At 47.4% G+C, this 25271-nt stretch overlaps 1 protein-coding gene across 8 annotated transcripts in view; it reads left to right on the forward strand.

Moving 5' to 3' along the window:
• Positions 1-25271, forward strand: part of prex2 (phosphatidylinositol-3,4,5-trisphosphate-dependent Rac exchange factor 2) — a 943088-nt gene that overhangs the window by 297033 nt on the left and 620784 nt on the right. For all 8 annotated transcript variants that reach the window (XM_085993112.1, XM_085993115.1, XM_085993113.1 and 5 more), the window contains 2 exons: positions 4085-4188; positions 10394-10443. In XM_085993112.1, the coding sequence (XP_085849238.1) occupies positions 4085-4188; positions 10394-10443 (154 nt within the window). The remainder of the gene's footprint in view (positions 1-4084; positions 4189-10393; positions 10444-25271) is intronic.

Here is a 25271-nt window from a genome sequence, read left to right on the forward strand (position 1 = left end):
CGGTACTGCGCGATCTGGTTGACCATATCAGCTATGCGGGGGAGTGGGTAAGCGTCCAGCAGGGTGTAGCGATTTATTGTCTGTCTGTAGTCGATGACCAGGCGCTGCTTCTCGCCAGTCTTAACGACCACAACCTGGGCTCGCCAGGGGCTGGTGCTACCCTCAACAATCCCCTCCTTCAGGAGCCGCTCCACTTCGGTTTTAATGAAAACCCTGTCCCCGGCACTGTATCGCCTGCTCTTTGTGGCGATGGGCTTACAGTCGGGGGTGAGGTTAGCAAACAGTGGGGGGGGGGGTGACTCTGAGTGTGGAGAGGTTGCACCTGGTGCGCGGCGGGCAATTTGGAAGCTGCTGGCTGCGGAATGTGAGTGGGGGGAGGGGTCCACCGTACGCCATCGTAACACTTTTAAGGTGGCACTGAAAATCTAACCCCAGTAGGACGGCAGCGCAGAGGTGGGGCAGGACCAGAAGTTTAAAATTATCGTACACAGTCCCGTCTACTAAGAGTGTCACCACGCAGTAGCCGCCGATGTCCGCCGACTGGGACTCGGAGGCCATAGAAATCCGCTGGTGCACAGGCAGGACTGGGAGAGAGCAACGCCGCACCGTGTCAGGGTGGATGAAGCTCTCCGTGCTCCCAGAGTCAAAAAGGCAGGTTGTTTCGCGACCATTTACCTTAATTTCCATTGTGGACCGGACCAGTTGGTGCGGTCTCGCTTGGTCCAGCGTAACGGAGGCCAGCGTAGGGGTCGGTGTATCGCTGCGGGTATCAGATGAGGCGGTGTTGGGGGCCTGCTGCGTCCCGGCTGGCGTCCAAGATGGCGGCGTCCATGATCCCCATGTGGCTGGAGGCGTCCAAAATGGCTGCTGTTCCGGTGGTTCGCACATGGTTGGGGAGGCCCAAGATGGCGGCCCGCACGGCCCACACGTGGCGCTGCTGGGGTTCGGGGTGGCTTTGGCCCTGCAGACGCTGGCGTAGTGTCCCTTCTTCCCGCAGCCCGAGCAGATCGCATTTTTCGCCGGGCAGCGCGCTCTGGGGTGTTTGGCCTGGCCACAGAAGTAGCATTTCTGGCCTTGGGACACCGCTGCAGTAGTTGGGCCGTTGCTGGGATGTGGCTGGGCGGCACGGCGCTATGAGACGGTCCTACCGTGTCCCAGGCTGTTGTTCCCCGCGGCGTCCACGGTGCAGAGGAGTAGGCATCCATGCCCCGGTAGGCTGCGTCCAATGATAGTGCGAGTTCAGAGGCCTTGTTGAGGTCGAGGTCACTCTGCTCCAACAGTCGCTGTCGGGTGTAATTGGACCTGTGGCCCGCTACAAAAGCGTCCCGGATAAGTTCCTCTGTGTACACGGCGGCCTTTACATCCTTACAACCACAGGCCCGGCCAAGCACAGACAGTGCCTGAAGGTATTCCTCGGTCGATTCCCCAGGTTGTTGTTTACGACTCCCCAGGAGGTACCTGGCGTACACCTCGTTCACTGGGCGTGTGTACTGGTCCTTGAGGAGCTTGAGAGCAGCCGTGTACGAGGTCGCGTCCTGGATGACCGAGTACATTCGGTGGTTCACTTTGGAGGTCAGGACATCCAGTTTGTCCTCATCCGATTTGACCGTTGCAGCGGAGGCGATCAGGAATCTTTCAAAGCACCTAAGCCAGTGAGCAAACTTGGTGGATGCGTCCGCCTCCCGATGGTCTAAGTCCAGGCATGCTGGTGTGAGGATCTTCTCCATTATAAAAAAATCTTGTTAATAAAATTGATGCGCTATCAATTACTCAAAAGACTGAGGTTAAGCGAGTAACTAACAGGCTTTTATTAACAAGAGAATGAAGGTGTGCCTCGAGTGGTCGACCAGTCCAGAATACAGAGGGACGGTGGAGCAGTCACCTTTATACCTGGACTCGTGGGAGGAGTCAGCCGAGGCATGTACAGACATGTACACAGTGGAATACAAACACACACACAGGCAGGTATAACAGTGGTTTACCACAAGGCCTTCCTCCCCTTCTTAAAGGGCAGGGGCCTACTGCAGCGCGATCGGCGATTGCGAGTGCCGGCAAAAGAGCCCGGCACCGAGGAGAAGTGCCGGACTCTTGGGACACAGCCGGCACAACGTGGGGTGGGGGGGCTCAGGAGGCCGGGGACGGCGGCGCGGAGAGGTGCTGGCAGGCTGCCAGCAAACAAAATGGCCACTCCGCGCCTCTACCGCCGCAGGTAGGCCCCCCTGAACCGGTCGCAAATTACGACTGGCGTTAAAGCAGGGGGCGCTACCAAATTTCGCGATCGGGGCGGTAGCGGGGCGCTGCGCACACCGATGACATCATCGGTGGCGGCGCAGCGCTAACGGCTAGCGCCACCATTAGTGTCCCGCTAAATTTAGCGGGAGGCGTGGCCAGTGGCGCAAAACCCACTTAGCGAACGGGTGGCGCAGCCCACTGAATTTCTAGGCCTAAAACTCTATCTATCTCAGCCTTGAATATACTCAACGACTCAGCATCCTCAGTCCTTTCGGGTAGAGAATTCCAAAGATTCACAACCTTGCAAGTGAAGAAATTCCTCCTCATCTCAGTCCTAAATGGCTGACCCCTTATCCTGAGACTATGCCCCTTAGTTCTAGACACTCCAGCCAGGGGAAACAACCTCTCAGCATCTACCCTGTCAATCCCCCTCAGAATCTTATATGTTTCAATGGGATCAACTCTCATTCTTCTAAATCCAGAGATTATAGGCCCAATCTCTCCTCATAGGACAAACCTCTCATCCCAGGTTGATGTCTGATAATAGAGGACTTTGTAAGGGGGGCAGCAGGCAGGTGTGAAGTGACTTTATTGGGTACGTCAACTTCTATTCATTGCAAGCACTGAGATATCAATTACGGCCTCCTTTCTCTGGCTGCTAGCAGTCCTGTTCCACATCCTCTCTTTCTTGTGCACTCTTCTCATGCCGTGGGGAGGAAGGTCCTCCCGCCTCCCCCCTTTATCATCATCGCCTTCAGCTTGCAGAAGCAGCAAGCCTTTCTTCATCACAATGTTATATCGTACACAGCTAAGCTACAGTGATTCTGGAATCCCTGCCTGCACTGTATTGCAGGGCTTCACCAGATTTATTCAGGCACCTAAAATCAGATTCCTAAAGCCTAAAGGGTGCCTGGATTTTTTTAAAGAAGATAATTCTAATGCAATTTTAGTCTGGTAGTTTTGAGGTGGTGGGCGTTACCACCACATTTTACTCTGCCAGAAAACAGGTTGGAATTCAATGGAAAATCAGCCCTTGATCTGATGATGCTCTCGAATGTCGCATTCTCATTATTCTTCATTATTAATGGCCTCCCCATTTATGTACTCAACTTGCCTGTGACATTTGCAACATAAGCTTCTGTAAATTTTCAATCGTAAATATTACAGAGCAGAGTCTGAGGATCATGCAGAATCATACCGTATTTTTGGAAATAATGAAAAAGTACTTGTGTATATCTGTAGTTTAAATATACTGTATCAGAGATGCTTTGCTTCAAGATAATTTAGGATGTACAAGCACTCTCTCGTGGCGCACACTAAGTTTGTTAGTGCCATTAGGCTGCAGGTGTACTTTTTAAATGTATTCTCCTCCATTGTGTGGTTTTCTTGACTTTACAATAGCAGCTCTGCACAGCAATTAAAGGCTGAATGAAATGATGGGTAGACTAAATTTAACAACCATCACAGCACACTGAAGAGCACTGTAGATTAACATTTATCAGGGTTAAAATGTTAACTGAGTTCATTTAAATCTGTGAACTGTCCTGCAGTGATCAAATTCTACCTTCACTTTGTCTAAATGTAATTAGCATTTACAAGTTATTAATAGGGAATTGATTAGTAAAAAGCTTCATATGTATTTTAGAAATTGTAATGGTAGAAAAGTTATACCAGATTATGCATACTTAATATCACAAAATGACATTCACACTGAATTAATTTACTACTGCTAAACTGTTTACAGTTGCTAAAAAATGTTTAATAATGTTTCAACTGTGCATTGCTTTGAAATAACAATGATCTTATTATCTTTGTGGCTGCTCATTTTTGACTAATACACTTTGGTATTCAGTAACAGACAAACACCAGTTTAAACCTGATCATATGCTGTACAGATTTCGATACGACGATGGGACGTACCATCCAAGAAGTGAAATTCAAGATGTTATCTCCAAGGTACTGATCTCATAAGGAACCTACTGACACTGCATATTTCTATTTTATACAATTCAAAGGCAAAAGGAATAAAAGATGATATAGAATTGATGTATGCTGTTTAAATTTCTTGAAGGTGAACATTATTTTGGGGAAATTATTTCACTATAGATTGCTTCACTCATATTGTACAATTCTTCATATAATGAGAAGACATTGCTCACATTTTCTTTAATTTGCTGGATGCCCATTAGTATCACAGCCTATTATTACCACACGGACTGCAGCGGTTCAAGGCGGCGGCTCACCACCACCTTCTCAAGGGCAATTAGGGATGGGCAATAAATGCTGGCTTTGCCAGCGACGCCCACATCCCATAAAAATGAATTAAAAAAAATGTGTTTCACTGACAGTTACTGACCTATGTGGTAGATCCATCAGTGACTGGCTGAAATTTAAAGGGATAGATCGGCAGCCTTCCCGATCCTGGATACTGATCCTAGAACTTCAAAGAAATTTCAAACATTTCAGTGCCAGCTGGGACTTGATTGTTTGACCCACAGTGAATGTGTAGTCAGTTGAAAGAGAATGGTAAAGAGAGGAGACTGGGTGCCACAGTGGGTCCACACATGCACTTTCATTTCTGAGACTTGTATTTTAATGTGGCCCAGGCCGATGGGATTAAAGTCTGTTCTATCTGCTGGTTGTAATGGCTCTTTCTATATTAAGTAATTTGGGAAGTTTTAGCCTAGTTTCTTGGTGGATATGGGACCACAGTACTAAGCAACCCATAATTTGAAAATAAACGCGAAATTGGCAGTAATGAAATAGTTGTAATAAAATAGAAAGAATTCAAAATTAATAGTGGGTGCTCTTCTGAAAGTGGAGTTAAGACACATATTGTTGGAGCAGAACAGATGGAGCTCATTCTACACGCATCCTGTGCTATATATGACCAAGGAGTGCTTGATACTGATACTGGGTGTCCATTGTGGAAAAATATTCCATTCCCCAGCATTGACATTTTCACATTGCTGGGAGAAAGACTCAACAAAAAACATTTTACAAAATGTAGAGAATAGGATTTTCTATTACATTTTTGTTAGGTTAAAAACTGCCTATTCCATTTATGTAACTGTACCTCTTAATAGTTATTAGAAAACTTTTAAAAAGTTGCTGGTAAGTTTGTTGATTTTAGATAATATTCCTTTTGAAATGCGCATTACCTGTTGGAAAATGCATCAGTTTATTCTGACTCAAACCTGTTGTATGGTTTAATATTAGCCTTAGATCTTTTTAAGAATAAAGTTAGTGCTCTGCCTGCAGTAACATCCAATTTTTAAGTAACTTTATTAGAAATATATGTTGCTCTATTGCTGTGCTAAATGCATGAATAGCTTAGCTTTTGGAGTAAAAGCAGAAAATGCTGGGAATACTCAACAGGTCAGTCAGCACCTGTGGAGAGAGAAACAGAGTTAACGTTTCAGGTTGATGCCCTCAGGTCAGGCAGGTTGACCTGAAACGTTAACTCTGTTTCTCTTTCCACAGATGCTTCCAAGTAGTAATTTCCACAGATGCTGAGTATCTCCAGCATTTTCTGTTTTTATTTCAGATTTCCAGCATCCGCAGTACAGGAAACTTTCTGGTACCCGGCACTGACGGGACCGAGCTGGTGCCGTTAGATCAAAACTGCCGTATAAACCAGCTCTAATGTTGAAACATACAGAGCTTTTCAGCTCCGTGTGAATCAACAAACCCTGTTGCTTAGCAACAGCTTCAAAACAGTCAGCTGCAGCTGCAAGCGTCTCTAGCTGAAGCTGTTGCTTAGCTACAGACCTTGCAGAGCCTGACTGGGAAAAAAAAAGCAACGAGAAGTAAAAAAACTTATAGAAAACGGCTCCTGAATTTTGCCGGTAGATAGAGCTTTCCAGACTTTTAACCTCCGGTTAAACGAAAGTTTCCTGTATTTTGTTTTTGTATTAGCTGTTTGGAGACCTGATTACAAACTGAGTACCGTTACCATCTTAGAGAACAGGTCAATAAAATGGAATTATTAAAGTAATTATTGAAAATAAAATGGGATGTATTACAGATTTTTAGATGGTACAATAAATTACTAATGTGGAATTTTGGCTGTGGCGTGTAAGGATGAGAGTTCCTTTGGTCGCTATGTGTACATCATAAATGCTTTCGTGCAGGTTTATGTGTTTAAACATTTTAGCAAAATTGTGTATGCATTCTAAAAGAAAGTATATAAACATGTTTACAATGTTGCTATTTATACTGACCAAAAAATTCTTATGCAGTCATAATATAAATATCCTGGCAATCTAAAAAATAAATTGTGGAATGAACAGCTTTAAGCAGCAGAATTAAAGATTCTTGAATGTGGTAAAACTTTCCCTTTATCATTTCAACCTCTTTGGTTCCAAGTAGTAATCAAAAACAACAGCAATAATTCTGCATCTTTTGGTTAAAAGTCAGTGAATCATACACTTATACATTGCACATAACCCCTATGGTTTCTGTGTTATTCGGATGAATTCCAAGAATTTTAAATTTGCTGGAGTCATGTCCCACATTATATTAATATGTAAATTTTGGATGCTCACAAGCTCTCCCAGATTTTTCAAGCTAGGTATTCTAAAGTAGATTTTGTAATTTAATTACATTCATTGTAGGCATCTTCATTATAAGTTTGGTATAGGCTTTACCTTTTGAATTTTTTGTGAACCTAAATTATGGAACTAGATGACCTAAATACAGAATTAATAATCTTAAAACAAAATTAGTGTTCACATCTGTTTTCCTCATTGAGTACTATATATTATATATATATATATGAGTCACCACAACTGACTGCTGGTCAGTTAGTACCTTTAAAAATAAACTGAATGAATCTCTAATTTAGAATCTGATTGAGGTTATAAGGTTAACTATAGACCTGGATGACCAAATGCTGTCTGTGAGGATGACCAAATGCTGTCTGTGAAGACTCTGCTGCTAGAAGAATAAAAATGTCATCAGTGAAATGCAACTTGGTCAGAGTTGAAGAATTTAATGATTGTCTGATATCCTGGAGATTCACTCAATTATTTTTAGGAATCAGGGAGAACTTCACAGAGCTCTATCTGTGGTTAGACACCTTCCTGACATAACCAATCAAGTAGAATCCACAATGGTGCTCATTATACACGGTCTGTTGGAAAGCACAGACTCAATACACAATTCCTCTCCCAAGTCATATACCATCCCGACTTGGACATACATCACCGTTCATTCATTGTCTCTGGGAGTACCTTTGCCAGACGGACTGCAGTGGTTCAAGCAGAAGGTTCACTTTCTCAAGGGCAACTAGGGATGGGCAATAAATGCTGGCCTTGCCAGCGACACCCACATCCAGAGAATGAACTAATAAATAGGACAAATTAGCTTTTGATGTTCCTTGCTTTCTTTTGTAGCCTTATGTAGCCTTTAGGAAAAAATAATCTAATGCTAATTAGTTGGAGAGAAAAATGTCCATGGTGTGAGTTTATTGGTGATAAAACTGCTGTACTTGTGGAAATTAGACCATTGGGAAATGAATAAGTTTCCATGCTGCAGAAAGCTTGAAGTTTTGGGGGAAATGTTACATTTTAATCAGGCAGTGTGGCAATTCCAAGGTTTTTGATGAATTGCAAATTGAACAGAGCAGTATTGATATGATAAGTGGCACATGTTCAAACAATTACAATGGTTAATAATAGCCAACTGTCCACTTTGGAGCGGACAATACACTTTCCTGGCTGCCATTTGCGCTGTTCGCACTAGCACTGCAAAATCCACTTATATGGAGCTAGTTTTACTCACCTTATGATGCATCATGGCTCAGCTCATCTGCGCGTGTGTTGAAACCTTGTGGGTGCGCAGAAGACGTTGGCCATGATGAATTGTGAAGCGAGAACAGCTGTTTTTAGGCTCTCTAACAGTACTGGGAAGGTTTGATAGTTATGTCCTACAATATTTTGTGGCAATTGTTGAAGGAAAAGTTGAAGCACTTTAAATATATACTGCGTGGGCCAAAGCACTATTCAAATTAATCTATAACAGACCCTCGATCGGACTCATGCCAGCTCTAAGCTGGCGAACAACCCATTGGGCTTAAGGGGCATAATGGGCAGAATTCTGGAGTAGCCCGAGAACTCTCCCAGCTATGCCCAAAAGTAGCCCTAGGATGTAAAAGGTGCAGGTCGAAGCATCACCTGTCTCCTCCCACAATTTGAATTTGGGCTGCAATTAGATGGAACTGTCACACCTCAAATTCCCTGCCCCTGGTGTGCGATCCACCCACTTTACACCCTTCCCAGTCCCCGGCATTTCGGGTCTTATGAAACCAAAATCTTTAAGTCTTTCTGTCTGGTATTAACATTTCCAGTAAAGGAATATCCAGGCTTAATGCATCTTACACTGGCATCACTTACAGAAGACCCACGAGAGCCCATGATTTGTATCTATTATTCAACATCTAGACTACAGCCTTTGACACGGTTGACCACTTCATCCTCCTCCAACGCCTCTCCACTGTCGTCCAGCTTTGGCACCTTTGACACGGCTGACCACAAACTTCGGTTCCCTAGCCACCGGCTCCATCCCTCTCCCTAGCATCTGTCTGATGCTGAACCAGACTGTTCGCAACCTTGGTGTCATATTTGACCCTGAAATGAACTTCTGACCACATATCCGCACCAGAACTAAGACCGCCTATTTCCACATCTGTAACATCGCTCAACTCCGCCCCTGCCTCAGCTCATCTGCTGTTGAAACCCTCATCCATGCCTTTGTTACCTCTAGAATTGACTATTCCAATGCACTCCTGGCTGGCCTCCCACGTTCTACCCTACGTAAACTTGAGGTCATCCAAAACTCTGCTGCCTGTGTCCTAACTCACACCAAGTCCCGTTCACCCATCACCCCTGTGCTCGCAGACCTACATTGGCTCCCGGTTAAGCAACGCCTCGATTTTAAAATTCTCATCCTTGTTTTCAAATCCCTCCTTGGCCTTGTCCCTCCCTATCTCTGTAATCTCCTCTAGCTGCACAACCGTCTGAGGTATCTGCGCTCCTCTAATTCTGGCCTCTTGAGCATCCCTGATTTTAATTGCTCCACCATTGGTGGCCCTGCCTTCTGTTGCCTAGGCCCTAAGCTCTGGAATTCCCTGCCTAAAACTCTCCGCTTCGCTACCTCTCTTTCCTCCTTTAAAACGTTCCTTAAAACCTCCCTCTTTGACCGAGCTTTTGGTCACCTGCCCTAGTTTCTCCTTGTGTGGCTTGGTATCAAATTTTGCTTTATAACGCTTTTGTGAAGCACCTTGGGACGTTTTACTACATTAAAGGCGCTATATAAATACAAGGTGTTGTTGTTACAGTTGTAATGCAGATTAGTCGATTTGCCGTGGTATTGCACACCAGCATTCAAGACCAAGGGCATTTTTCAGAAGGGAAGGGGGGAAGAGAAGAAGAGAGGGGGAAATGAGAGGGTCAGTGGATGGGGATATGATGAGGATGAGGAGAGGGGGAAGTTGGCATGGTAAAGAGGGGGAGAGGAGCGGAGGGTAGAGAGAGAGGAGGGAGAGGATGAAAACTAATAGGGAGACTGGGATAGGTGAGGTGGAGAGGAGATGAAGGGGAGAGGAGAGGAGGGGAGGCATGGGGGAGAGCTGAGGAAGGGAAGTGGAGAGACGAAGAGCTGAGGAAGGGAAGTGGAGAGACGGAGAGCTGAGGAAGGGAAGAGTGGGAGAAGAGAGGAGGGGAGGGAGAGAGGAGCAGATGGGGAGGGGAAGGAAAGGAGGTGAGGCAAGCGAGAAAAGGAGAGAAGGTGGATCGACAGGAGGCGAGAGGTAGTGGACAGGGGGAGTGCAGTGTGTGGGCATGGGTCAGAGAAGAGGAGGAGAAGGGAGAGAGAGAAAGAAGGTGGAATGGAGGGAAGGAGTGAGAGTTGTAACAGTTTATGCAAGTGTGAAATTAAAGGGCAAGACTTGTTAGAAAATAAAGGAATTTTAGGAAGTACTTAGAATGCATGGTACAGAAGAGTAATCAGAGCATCAGAGCGAAAAGCCATAATAACACAATCCATGAAGTCAGAGAAGAATAAGCAATAGGAAGCTAATAAACACACTGCTAATTAGAGTCTCTAAATTACTTGTGATTTGTTTCTAGCAGAAAGAATAATGTTGTCTTTTGTTTGACAGGGTGTGAGGCTTTACTACCGACTTCATAGTCTCTTTACTCCTGTGATAAAGTAAGTAAAAGAAAGTATTACTGTACATCAATTTATAGTGTCAGTTTGAACAGGGTGCTAATCAAACCTGTCGTATCCAGTGAGCTGGTATATAAGAGACATTTCACTGGTTTACTGTCTTCTTCAGAGCTAGTCCCATAAATATTTTCATTTCTTCAATCATTTGATTTAATGATTAACATGAAAAGGAAGTTTGAATCTGGTAATTTATGGGCTAGCACCAGGAATTTGTTCTCTATAGCTACCGGATTGTCAAAAACCTAACTGGTTTAATAATGAAGGAACTTGTCACCAGTACCTGGCCTACATGTGATGTAAATGTGGTTGACTCTTAATGCCCTCTGACAAGGCCTAGCAAACCACTTAGTTGTAAGAAAACTGCAACAAAACAGAATTATAAGAGAAATGTTGGACGGTCCTATGTAACGCCATTGTGGGAACACTGGCCTAGAAATTGGATATTGCCCGAAAACGGGCGGTGTCACGGGCCAGCGCTATTTGCCTGTGTCCGTTCAAAGTGGTGCTGGCTGCATCCAAAATTCATGCTGCCTGCTCATTATAAGGATTGGTGCGCTGATCTCAGCGCGAGACATGCTGCTAATTGGCTCAGCGTACAACGAGGGGTGGGGGGACAGCCAATATCGGGTGCAGGCTAATGGCCAATAATGTTTGGGTAGGCTCTTTGCACAATTTAAAGGGGAGGTGCATTGTTTTAGAAGCACCTCATTGTCATTGTAGAGCAAGCAATGGCAAAGCAACCAAGGGAGTGAGCAAGAAGCTTTTCAAATGCTGCACCTGGAGGCCTTGATCCTGGCTGGGCAACGAAGGCAGGCTGTCCTGTAGCCGCAGGCTGGAAGGAGGCCATCCAAAGCCGTATGCTGAAGGCTTTGGGAGGTGATAGCTGACTCCGTCATGTCCCCCAGTGTGGTCCCAAGGACCTACATCCAGTGCCGGAAAAGGGTTTAATGACCTCACACGGCAGGTCAAGGTGAGTGAAGGTTTCAGCAAATGCCATATCCCACCATCTGCACAACAAGCCTCACACATTGCTCAATGCACCACACCCCTATCACTCACCTACCAACAATCTCTAGCTATCACCACTCATAACTCACAATCATGGCTTCACTTCGCCTTCACAACCTTACCACTGCTGCAACACTCACACCCACATCTCACATCTTGCACACACTGACAGCTATTCAACTATGGCAGGCACATCACCTGAACACATTGTGCTACATTCACTGACACATGTCCCCTTCTCTTGCAGGCAAAGGTGGCACATAACAGGAGGGAGCAACGGCAGACGGGAGGCAGCCAATCCACACTACGGAACCTCACCGACCTGGAGGAATCAGTGTTTGAAATTATTGGAGTGGCAGTGACCGAGTCCGTGGCCAGCCGAGAAGTTGAAGCCGTTGCTGATGATGACCGTATGGTCATCCCTAATCCTTCTTCTCACATTCCACTTACCCCTCATCCCACAATCTCTTCTCACTTACAAGCTGCTGATGGTGTATGCATTGATCTCTTTCTTTCCCCCCCTTCCCCTCAGCACAACTCGACCCTTGTGCCTTTCTGCTTTCAGATACCCCAGAACTGTCAGCAGGCCAGCCTGTCCCTCATGGTGACCGAACTGAAGGAGACGACGAACAAGAAGAAGAGACACTGGCACTGCACTTGTCACTCGCAGACACCAGCTCAGAAAATGGCACTACTTCGGGTAGTAAAGAGGCGGGATCTGCACATGGTGAGGCACCGGGCACGAGTGGGCTGCAGCAAGGCCTGGGGGAAATGGTAGCTCGGGTGCCAACTCCCCGGAGGGCGAGTTCACACACAAGTTCTGCTACACACAACTCAGATGATGACCTCGATGGGGTGGCCATCAGAAGAAGAGTGATGGCCATGCACACGGAAATGCTAGGTGCAATGGCAAGACTGCCAGAGAGCCACTTGTCAATGTCAAGGAAAATGGAGAAGTCTTGCTCCAACATTGGCCAGGGCTTTGCGCAGAGCTTGGAGTCTATGATTTCCAGGATGGAAATGATGGACCACTCCAGGAGAGACCTTGTGGACCCAGCCATGATGCTGTGCGTGATGGGCGATATCGCAGATTCCATTGCAGCACAGGTGGAAGCGACCCAACGTCTCAGTGCTGCAGTGGTGCACTGACTGTTCTCCTGCAGACTCAACTTGCTGGCGCGCAAACTCATATTGCTGCCATCGTCGTTGTGTTTACGAGTGTTGAAAGGGGCTTGCAGGGTGTCACAGCAGGCCAGCAATCTGTCCTACAACAGATTGCTAGGAATGCTGAGGCGACGCCTCTTCGGGGGATTGGCAGTGGGACTGTGGAGCAAGAACCTGCTGTCCTCTCTCAGGATGACAGTATTCCTACTCCCACCGCTGCCACTCCGCCATTGCCCTTGTCATTGCCCTTGCCACTGCCTGTCAGCTAGTCAGCCCAGACTGCTGCCGCCCCTGCCAAGGTGGTGCAGCCTATAGCCGGGCCTTCTAGGTCCAGAGCTGGTCGAGGTCATCTTGGATTGCCATCTGTAGTCTCCTCCACTGAACGTCAGCAGTCTTCCACCAGCCATGCTGCAGCCACTGGGGGAGCACTATATATGAGCACTAGAGTAGGTAAAGGCACATGAATGACAGACACTAAGGGAATGCACAAGGGCGATTTGTTGATATTGTAATTTTGTTTGCATTCGGATAAATTTATGACTTTTGTTTGGAATGTGTGATTTGTGGTGGCTCTTATTTCAGCTTTGTGCCCAGGAGGACGCTGTTATGTTCCATGACAGAGGGATGGTATGATGTGGAAGTGGTGAGCAATGAGGATCTGGGGTTTCAGTCACCAGAGTCTGATGAGGCATTCACAGACAGCCTGTTTGGAATGGGGATCTGCTGCCTGCCTCCTCCCTCCCTCCTTTTCCTCTTCCTCTTCGTCCTCTTCCTCTTTCTTCTCCTCTTCCAACCCCTCCTCCTCCTGAGGTGGTCCCGCAGTCCCTGGTGGCAAGGGCTGCACCCTCATGATGGCCAAGTTGTGGGGCATCCAGTAGACCACCATGAAATGGGACACCTGCTCCGGTGAGTATCGGAGGGTTCCTCCCGAGCATTCAAGGCAGCAGAACCCTTGCTTGAGCACCCTGATGGTCTGCACGGTGGTGTTCCGGGTGGCAGCATGGATGTCATTATGTGAGTGCTGGGCACGAATGGTGGGATTATGGAGGGGAGTCACCAGCCAGGTGCAGGGCTTCCGAGCAGCCACCCTTGAATTTGATGTGGTTGCTCGAAGATTGCTGGCATACCGGACTGGCGCAGGATGAAGACATCCTGACTGCTTCCAGAATAGCGGGCATTCACCTTCAGGATGCGCTGGGCGTGGTTGCACAACAACTGCACATAAGTGAGTGGTAGCCTTTGTGGTTACAGTACATCTCAGGATTGGTACACGATGCCCGCAAAGCCACGTGGGTGCAGTCGATTGCACCCTGCACCATGGCGAAGCCCGCTATCCTGGCAAAGCCACATGCGTGCTTGTCATATTTCTTTCTGTTCAGACAGAAGACAATGAAGCCCCTTCTCCTGGAGTACAGTGCCTCTGTGAACTCCCAAATGCAACGCTGGACGGCGAACTGGTAGATGTTAGCTATGTCTCCTGCTGCAGACTGGAAAGCTCCACTGGCGAAGAAATTGAGGGCCACGGTGACCTTGAGTGCTACTGAGGCAGGTCTGTGACCATCTCCATGGTGAAGCGGAGCCTCTGAATACACTGCTCTTCGCTTAAGTGGAGGTAAGAGAAGTGTTCTCGGCAGACCCTAGGTGGGTAAGGCCTCTTGTTGAGAGCCCTCCTGCCCCTCCTCCTCCTCCCTCTGTGAGCATCTTCTCCTCTTCTTCACTGCCTCTGTTCCCTCTACCGAAGATACTCAACTGCAAGGGGGACTGCAAGTAGAGTGCCCATGACTGTGAGCAAGTGGTGTGAGCAGAAGCCTTTAATGAGAATGAAGGCGTTCTCCACTTGTAGCAACACTCCCTGCGAACTCAGAAACTTTAAACAAGTTTAGAAAGCTGCAAGAGTTGCAAAAACTTAGACAGAGCCAGTCAAACTGAGAAACCATGTCAGCTGCAAGTTGTTGTTGATGATCCCTGTAGATAGCACTGCTTGGGCCGTCTTTCTGCTGCTGAACGCTTGGTCAGCTGGTCGTGATTAAGAGAGGGCGGTAAGTGGAGCGGCGACGTCGAAAATGGCAGAACATGCATCAAGTGAGTGTTGCACACCCATTGACCTCACGATGTGCCTCATTTCCATTTCTCTAGCGAGCACTGGCAACAGCAGCGCTGCCGACCTGCTGAAAATGGCGGCCACCACGGGTCCTGCCGGAAGCTGGTGGAAGTGAGTCGGCCAGCATTTTTTCATCAATATGGGTCCTAATGGCCGGCGCTAAACTCCCGAATTTCTAGGCCACTATCACCACAGGACTGCAGTGGTTCAAGGAGAAATCCCACCACCACCTACTCAGGGCAATTAGGGGTAGGCAATAAATGTGATGTTGTGCACATCCCCAGAAATTTTTTTTAAAACGTGGCACTTAAATATTAAGTGGAGTCCAGATAAACTGGTGTTCTTTGTGTAAAGTGCATAGCATAACAGGCTGGAAGGACGGAATGGCCTACTCCTGTTCCTATGTTCCTATATTCCTGATATGATGAGTGGAGCCTAATTATTAAAATACTATTCAGACAACTTTTCCCATTTAAAATTAAAGTTTAAAATTACAGCATTGTACATCCTTGTATGTTTAAAGTGTGGACAAGTCCATTGCTTGCTGTTGACAGCAAGACACAGTAACCAGTTGGTGTTACGTTCAATAACATATGCTTATCTCAAATGAAGGGGAGGCATCATTACAAATTAAACAAACAAGTGCATATGTTTTTGGAGTTGAAAATTAGAAAAAAACTTACTACCATAATTTGCTGTCAAAATAATGGTGAGCCTAATGGTGCGCCCCATTATTTATGCTCAAATGCTACAGCAACTTCAGACGAAAGCAGATGTGCGATTGAATGCGGAAATCCAAAAGTTGCTGTCAAAGTTGCGCTGCTCTGCCATTAGCTTCATGAAAACGGCATCACGCTATCTGGTTCACCATTGAAATGCATTGAGTGGCGTGATGTTGCTGCATTTGCGTGGTAGATATGAATTAAACTTGCCACTGAAAATTAAGTCTTGTCCATTTCAGTCTAAGTACCCTTTTAATGATGTGATAAGTGTTAATTACAGACAAACAAACTCTTTGGCACTGAAAATTAACTATTACAAGTGTGGCATCTCATTCGTTTAGGTTTTAATTGTTGTTGGAGATTTTAAAAATATAAAATTTAATTTTTTTTACTTTCCTTTCTGTCTCTTTTTTCTTTCTCTCGTAATCCAATCTTTCTTTCCCTCTCTTTATTCTCTTTCTGTACCTGATTTGGCATTGAATTCACCCACTCTAATTTACACGTCCTTCTCAGTCCTTGCGCTGTTAATTTCACAATCCTTCATTCTGATTTTAAGGATATACAGAGTTGCTTGTCCTCTTCACTCAGATCCCAGATCCCCAATTTCCCTCATTGCAACGTTATCTGTTTGCATTTTTAGCAACTTGCCACGCAAAAAATTTAAACGTGCAAAGGCAAGTCTAACTAATGGCAGACACCGTTAGATTCACTCCTACAGCAAACTAAGGCCCATTCAGTGTTCACCATGCTAAGAGATGTGGGCCTTAGCTTGCTGCCCTCACTAACTCCCTCCCTCACACCTTCAGTGAGAGGTGAGGTGCCCCTCTGACCCTAGCTATAATTCTGGCCCCAGGGTCATTTACATGTGGAGATGGTCACCTGGCCTCTGCCGGGGATTTGCTGCAACAAGCCTCAGGGCCTGCTGCAATGGGAGAGAGGTGGCCAGCGAACTGCCTTTGTAAAACAATAAATTATTTCAAGAACGTGGCATTACACTAATGGATGCTGTGCTCTGAGAGTGCTTGCACAGGCCCCTCTTCAGTTTATGCCACGCTGCCACCTCTGACGATCTCCGAAAGCTGGGGCCTAACAGATGGCTGCAGCATCTGGTGTTACCAGAGAGCAAATGATGGGAAAAACAGTGTTTTCCTCATTTGCACATCTTTACCATGCACCAACCTACATATGGGTAGGTGCAGGTTCCCCTGAAAGGACAGGGCACTTTATTGGTGGGGAGGCATCCCTGAATTCCATCTCTGCCTGCCCCAGATCTGTTGATAAATTGGATATGGAAGGCCGAAAGTCTAGGTCATAATTTGTATATACACTCGAAACATTTTGAACAAAGGACACCCATTAGGGGCTCACAAGCTGGTTTCAGAGATTCTGCAAAGCCAGCTAATTAAGGAGCTGTATGGAAATTATTAAACTGCAAATTAATGCGGATTAGAACATTGTTGTCAACTGAGTCCATTGTTTTTGGTACCTCAGCCATTGGTTCTAGTGCAGCTCTAGTAGTGAAAGCTATTTAGGGAAGGAGAAAGAAACAGAGGGGAACTTTTATGACAAAGACAGAATTCTGTGCCAGTTTCACAGTCAAAATCACTGAGCACTTGGGGCCCTGCAAGTAACTTACTATTGCATATGTTATGTGTTTTGTGATAACATAGAAGCAATCTCAGGCTACACAGCAGCAATGGTAGGAGATTTCTTCATGATTAAACCAAAGTTAATTAGTTTAACCCCTTAGTGATCTGCAGTGCTCTCTGAAAAGGTCTGCTTACAGCACTTGCCTGATTATTGGTATATATTGTTTCAATTGCTGTTTGAATTTCTCTCCACAATATATGAAATGTTTCCTTTGAATTTGAAACTTTTTCATACACCAATTTCATCCCAGAATACATTTTGGATGTGAAGCTCTTCTCTTTTATTTGTTGTTTGATACACAATACAGTATCCTCTGATGCATGTGCAAAACAAGGATTGCAGTTTTCAGGGGAGACTAGATAATTTCAGTAGCATTTTTTTAATTAGTAAAGACAGACTATTATGTTTGGGGTGGGGTGGGGTGGGGTGGGTGGTTCACACCAAAAGTCTACTTACAAGGTTTGCAGACTTTCTTCACTCTGGTAAAGTGCTGAGCATCAAAGATTTCTTTATTTAAAATGGAATTTTCTGCCGCCCTAATGATTAAATTTAGATCATGTCTGTAGACATTGGATCTTGGTCTTTTTGACTCATTTCAGATATTTTCTAAATGCTTGTTCGACTTAAAATCTTAAAAGTATACGCTTATATGATTGTAATTTGTAGTGAATGTTTGCCTGTGATGGATACCATTACTATAAATAGTTATCAACAATGCCCTGTGACTCCAAATAATTTCCTTGACCAGTATGTTCTTGGCTTAACTAGGAAGGAGGCATTGCTGGATCTGGTGCTGGGGAATGAGGTGGGCCAGGTCGACCAAGTGTCTGTGGAAGAACACATGGGTACGAGTGATCATCGTATCATAAGATTTAGATTAGCAATGGAGAGGAGCAAGAAACAATCTAGAGTGGAACTTCTAAACTGGAATAGGGCTAACTTCAATGGGATGCGAAAGGATCTAGCCAGGGTAAAATGGAACCAAAGACTGACAGGAAAAACTGTCATGGAACAATGGGTGATTGATGCGCTATCAATTACTCATAAAAGACTGAGAGTTAAGAGAGTAACTAAAGGCTTTCATTAACAAAAGAATGAAGGTCTGCCTCGAGTGGTCGACCGGTCCAGAATACAAAGGGCTGGGGAGCAGTCACCTTTATACTAGGACTTGTGGGAGGAGTCAGCCGAGGCATGTCCAGGCATGTACACAGTGGAATACAAACAGTGGTTTACCACATTCACCCCTTGTTTAAAATTGAGTCCGGCGGGGTGAAGTGTATTAAAAGTTAGTGTATTGGAGTCTCTCCGGAGGTCTTGTCTGCCGCTGTGACCGGCGTGGCGACGGCAGGGGTAGTGGAGCTTCCGGCGTCGAGTCCTGCGTAGGCTGTGGCACAGGCGTGTCGTCCTCGTAGATGTCGAGCGGGTCGCGGGGCCCAGGCCTGCCGTCTGCTGGGGCTGGATATCGGGTCGTGGGGGGGGGGGTGGTAGTGAGTAGTGGGTTACTGCGGCCCCCGAGGGTGCAAGGTCTCTTATGGAGACTGTGTCCTCCCGCCCGTCCGGGTATGCAATGTAAGCATACTGGGGGTTGGCGTGGAGGAGGTCGACCCTCTCGACCAGGGGGTCCGTTTTATGGGTCCTCACGTGTCTTCTCAGTAGGACTGGCCCTGGGGACGTCAGCCATGGCGGGTAGCGATGTCCCCGATGTGGACTTCCTTGGGAAGACAAACATTTTCTCATGAGGGGTGGCGTTAGTGGCAGTGCAGAGCAGTGACCGAATAGAGTGCAGCGCATCGGGGAGCACATCCTGCCAGCGGGAGGTTGGAAGGCCCCTAGACCTTAAGGCTAGCAGGGCGGTCTTCCAAACTTCGCATTTTCTCTTTCCACCTGTCCGTTCCCCCGGGGTTGTAACTGGTGGTCCTGCTTGTGGCAATACCCCTAGTTAGCAGGTACTGACGGAGTTCGTCGCTCATAAACGATGAGCCCCGGTCGCTATGGATATAGCTGGGGAAACCGAACAGGGTGAAGAGGTCGTTCAGACATTTAATGACCGTGGCACTGGTCATGTCCGGGCAGGGGATGGCGAACGGGAAACGGGAGCACTCATCAATAATATTGAGGAAGTACACATTGCGGTCGGAGGAGGGGAGAGGCCCTTTAAAATCAACGCTCAGGCGCTCGAAGGGGCGAGTGGCTTTTATCAGGTGGGCCCTGTCTGGTCTATAAAAGTGCGGTTTGCACTCAGCGCAGACTTGGCAGTTCCTGGTCATGGTCCTGACCTCCTCAATAGAGTAAGGCAGGTTGCGGGCCTTGATGAAGTGGAAGAACCTGGTGACCCCCGGGTGGCAGAGGTCATTGTGGAGGGCCCGCAGTCTATCGATCTGCGCGCTGGCGCAGGTGCCACGCGATAGCGCATCCGGGGGTTCATTGAGCTTCCCGGGCCGGTACAAGATCTCGTAATTGTAGGTGGAAAGTTCGATTCTCCACCTCAAGATCTTGTCATTTTTGATTTTGCCCCTCTGCTTGTTGTTAAACATGAAAGCAACTGAACGCTGGTCAGTGAGCAGGGTAAATCGTTTTCCGGCTAGGTAGTGCCTCCAATGACGCACAGCCTCCACAATCGCCTGGGCCTCCTTCTCAACAGCGGAGTGTCTGGTCTCCGGGCCTTGGAGGGTTCGTGAAAAGAAGGCCACGGGTCTCCCCGCCTGATTGAGGGTAGCGGCCAGGGCAAAGTCGGACGCGTCGCTTTCCACCTGGAAGGGGATGGATTCGTCCACTGCGTGCATGGTGGCTTTGGCAATGTCCTCCTTGATACGGTGGAAGGCTAAGCGGGCCTCTGCCGTCAAGGGAAAAGAGGTGGACTTGATCAGTGGACGGGCCTTGTCCGCATAGTAGGGGACCCACTGGGCGTAATAGGAGAAAAACCCTAGGCACCTCTTCAGGGCCTTGAGGCAGTGGGGCAGTGGGAGTTCCATAAGGGGACGCATCCGGTCGGGGTCGGGGCCGATGACTCCGTGTTCCACAACACAGCCAAGGATGGTGAGGCGGTTTGTGCGGAATATGCACTTCTCCTTGTTATATGTCAGGTTCAGGAGTTGGGCGGTGCGGAGGAATTTCTCGAGGTTTGCGTCATGGTCCTGCAAGTCACGGCCGCAGATGGTCACATTGTCCAGATATGGGAAAGTGGCCTGCAACGCATTTTGATCTACCATCCGGTCCATCTCCCTTTGGAAGACGGAGACCCCGTTGGTGACGCCAAAGGGAACCCTAAGGAAGTGATAGAGGCGGCCGTTTGCCTCAAAGGCAGTATACTGGCGGTCCTCAGGGCGGATAGGGAGCTGGTGGTACGCTGATTTCAGGTCAATGGTCGAGAAGACGCGGTACTGCGCGATCTGGTTGACCATATCAGCTATGCGGGGGAGTGGGTAGGCGTCCAGCAGGGTGTAGCGATTTATTGTCTGGCTGTAGTCGATGACCAGGCGCTGCTTCTCGCCGGTCTTAACGACCACAACCTGGGCTCGCCAGGGGCTGGTGCTGCCCTCAATAATCCTTTCCTTCAGGAGCCGCTCCACTTCGGTTTTAATGAAAACCCTGTCCCCGGCACTGTATCGCCTGCTCTTTGTGGCGATGGGCTTACAGTCGGGGGTGAGGTTAGCAAACAGTGGGGGGGGGGTGACTCTGAGTGTGGAGAGGTTGCACCTGGTGCGCGGTGGGCAATTTGGAAGCTGCTGGCTGCGGGCTGTGAGTGGGGGTAGGGGTCCACCGTACGCCATCGTAACACTTTTAAGGTGGCACTGAAAATCTAACCCCAGCAGGACGGCAGCACAGAGATCGGGCAGGACCAGAAGTTTAAAATGATCGTACACAGTCCCGTCTACTACGAGTGTCACCACGCAGTAGCCGCCGATGTCCGCCGACTGGGACTCGGAGGCCATAGAAATCCGCTGGTGCGCAGGCAGGACTGGGAGAGAGCAACGCCGCACCGTGTCGGGGTGGATGAAGCTCTCCGTGCTCCCAGAGTCAAAAAGGCAGATTGTATCGTGACCATTTACCTTAATGTCCATTGTGGAACTGGCCAGCTGGTGCGGTCTCGCTTGGTCCAGTGTAACGGATGCCAGCGTAGGGGTCGGTGTGTCGCTGCGGGTATCAGATGAGGCGGTGTGGGGGGCCTGCTGCGTTCCGGCTGTCGTCCAAGATGGCAGCGTCCATGATCCCCATGTGGCTGGAGGCGTCCAAAATGGCTGCTGTACCGGTGGTTCGCACATGGCCGGGGAGGCCCAAGATGGCGGCCCGCATGGCCCACACGCGGCGCTGCTGGGGTTCGGGGTGGCTTTGGCCCTGCAGACGCTAGCGTAGTGTCCCTTCTTCCCGCAGCCCGAGCAGATCGCGTTTTTCGCCGGGCAGCGCGCTCTGGGGTGTTTTGCCTGGCCACAGAAGTAGCATTTCTGGCCTTGGGGCACTGCTGTCTGGCCTTGGGACACTGCTGCGGTAGTTGGGCCGTTGCTGGGGTGTGGCTGGGGTGGCACGGCGCTATGAGGCGGTCCTACCGTGTCCCAGGCTGTCATTCCCCGCGGCGTCCACGGTGCAGAGGAGTAGGCATCCATGCCCCGGTAGGCTGCATCCAATGATAGTGCGAGTTCAGAGGCCTTGTTGAGGTCGAGGTCACTCTGCTCCAACAGTCGCTGTCGGGTGTAATTGGATCTGTGGCCCGCTACAAAAGCGTCCCAGATATGTTCCTCTGTGTACACGGCGGCCTTTACATCCTTACAACCACAGGCCCGGCCAAGCACAGACAGTGCCTGAAGGTATTCCACGGCCGATTCCCCAGGTTGTTGTTTACGACTCCCCAGAAGGTGCCTGGCGTACACTTCGTTCACTGGGCGCGTGTACTGGTCCTTGAGGAGCTTGATAGCGTCCGCGTACGAGGTCGCGTCTTGGATGACCGAGTACACTCGGTGGTTCACTTTCGAGGTCAGGACATCCAGTTTGTCCTCGTCCGATTTGATTGCTGCGGAGGCGGTCAGGAATTTTTCGAAACACTTAAGCCAGTGAGTAAACTTGGTGGATGAGTCCGCCTCCCGATGATCTAAGTCCAGGCATGCTGGTGTGAGGATCTTCTCCATTATAAAAATTTTGTTAATAAAATTGATGCGCTATCAATTGCTCATAAAAGACTGAGAGTTAAGAGAGTAACTAAAGGCTTTTATTAACAAAAGAATGAAAGTCTGCCTCGAGTGGTCGACCGGTCCAGAATACAAAGGGCTGGGGAGCAGTCACCTTTATACTTGGACTTGTGGGAGGAGTCAGCCGAGGCATGTCCAGGCATGTACACAGTGGAATACAAACAGTGGTTTACCACAGTGATCTTTAAGGAGGAGATGTTCCAAGTACAGGCTAGGTACATTCCAACAAGAGGGAAGGGTAAGGGAACCAAAGCAAGGGCTCCTTGGATGACAAGGGAGATAGAGAAGATGATGAAACAAAAAAAGAGGGTGTATGATGCATGTCAGGTGAATTCTTCAAGAGAGAACCAGACCAAATATAATAAGTTGAGAGGGGAAGTGAAGATGAAAATAAGATTGGCAAAGAGAGAATATGAGAGTAGAATAGCGGTTACATAGAAACATAGAAGATAGGAGCAGGAGTAGGCCATTCGGCTCCTCGAGCCTGCTCCGCCATTTAATGAGATCATGGCTGATCATCCAAATTCAGTACCCTGTCCCTGCTTTCTCCCCATATCCCTTGATCCCTTTAGCCTAAAGAAATATATCCAACTCCTTCTTGAATATATTTAATGAATTGGCCTCAACTGCCCTGAGTGGCAGAGAATTCCACAGGTTCACCACACTCTGGGTGAAGAAATTCCTCCTCATCTCAGTCCTAAATGGCTTACCCCTTATCCTTAGACTGTGACCCCTGGTTCTGGACTCCCCCGCCATCAGGAACATCCTTCCTGCATCTAGTCTGTCTAGTCCTGTTAGAATTTTATAAGTTTCAATGAGATCCCCTCTCATTCTTCTAAACTCTAGCGAATATAAGCCTAATCGACCCAATCTCTCCTCATACGTCATTCCTGCCATCCCAGGTATCAGTCTGGTGAATCTTCGCTGCACTCTCTCCATGGCAAGAACATCCTTCCTCAGATAAGGCAACCAAAACTGCGCACCATACTCAAGTTGTGGTCTCACCAAGGCCCTGTACAACTGCAGCAAGACATCCTTGCTCCTGTACTCAAATCCTCTCGCTATGAAGGCTAACATACCATTTGCCTTCTTAACCGCCTGCTACACCTGCATGCTTACCTTCAGCGACTGGTGCGCAAGGACACCCAGGTCTCGTTGCACTTCCCCTTTTTCCAATCTATTGCCTTCCTGTTTTTGCCACCGAAGTGGATAACCTTGCATTTATCCACATTATACTGCATTTGCCATGCATCTGCCCAATCACCCAACCTGTCCAAATCATACTGGAGTTTCTCTGCATCCTCCTCACAGCGCACACGCTCACCCAGCTTTGTGTTGTCTGCAAACTTGGAGATATTACATCTGGTGCCCTTGTCTAGATCATTTATATATATTGTGAATAGCTGGGGTCCAAGCACCGATCCCTGCGGTACCCCACTAGTCACTGTCTGCCGCTCGGAAAAAGACCTGTTTATTCCAACTCTTTGCTCCCTGTCTGCCAACCACTTCTCTATCCAAGACAGTACCTCACCCCCAATCCCATGTGCTTAAACTTTAGACGCTAATCTCTTATGCGGGACCTTATCGAAAGCCTTCTGAAAGTCCAAATACACCACATCCACTGGTTCTCCCTTATCTATTCTACCAGTTACATCCACAAAAAATTCCAGTAGATTAGTCAAGCATGATTTACCAATGTTGACTTTGTCCGATCCTGTCACTGTTTTCCAAGTGCTCCGCTATTACATCTTTTATAATTGACTCTAGCATTTTCCCCACTACCGATGTCAGGCTTCCTGGTCTGTAATTCTCTGTTTTTTCTCTACCACCCTTTTTAAATAGTGGGGTTACATTTGCTATCCTCCAATCCATGGGAACTGCTCCGGAGTCTACAGAATTTTGGAAGATGACCAGCAATGCATCTACTATTTCTAGGGCCACTTCCTTAAGTACCCTAGGATGTAGATTATCAGGCCCTGGGGATTTATCGGCCTTCAATCCCATCAATTTCCCTAACACCATTTCCCTACAAATACTGATTTCATTCAATTCCCCCCTCTCATTAGACCCTATGTTCCCCGACATCTCTGGGAGGTTATTTGTGTCCTCCTTTGTGAAGACAGAACCAAAGTATGTATTTAATTGGTCTACCATTTCTTTGTTCCCCATTATAAATTCCCCTGACTCTGACTGCAAGGGACCTACGCTTGACTTCACTAATCTTTTTCTCTTCACATATCTATAGAAGCTTTTACAGTAAGTTTTTATGTTCCCTGCAAGCTTACTCTCATACTCTATTTTCCCCCTCTTAATTAATCCCTTTTTCCTCCTTTGCTGAATCCTAAACTGCTCCCAATCCTCAGGTTTGCTGCTTTTTCTAGCCAAATTATATGTCCTCTCCTTGGATCTTATGCTATCTCTAATTTCCCTTGTTAGCCATGATTGAGTCAGCATTTTTGTTTTATTTTTATGCCAAACAGGAATGAACAACTTTTGTAGTTCATCCATGCGATCTTTAAATGTTTGCCTATCCACCGCCTATCCACCGCCAACCCTTTAAGTAACGTTCCCCAATCCATCCTATCCAACTCGTGCCTCATACCATCATAGTTTCCTTTATTTAAATTCAGGACCCTAGTCTCTGAGTCAACTACTTCACTCTCCATTTTAATGAAGAATTCTATCATATTATGATCGCTCCTCCCCAAGGGGCCTCACACAACAAGATTGCTAATTAATCCTTTCTCATTACATAGTACCCAGTCTAAGATGGCCTGATCTCTAGTTGGTTCCTCGACATATTGGTCCAGGAAACCATTCCGTATACACTCTAGGAATTCCTGCTCCACAGTATTGTTACTAATTTGGTTAGCCCAGCCTATATGTAGGTTATGGTCACCTATGATAACTGCTGTGCCCTTATTGCACGCGTCTCTAATTTCCCGTTTAATGCCATCCCCAACCTCAGCATTACTGTTTGGGGGT

The sequence above is a fragment of the Somniosus microcephalus genome, chromosome 7 (assembly GCF_052327205.1).
Source record: "Somniosus microcephalus isolate GS21.2 chromosome 7, FLI_Smic_1.0, whole genome shotgun sequence".
Taxonomy (NCBI): Eukaryota; Metazoa; Chordata; class Chondrichthyes; order Squaliformes; family Somniosidae; genus Somniosus; species Somniosus microcephalus.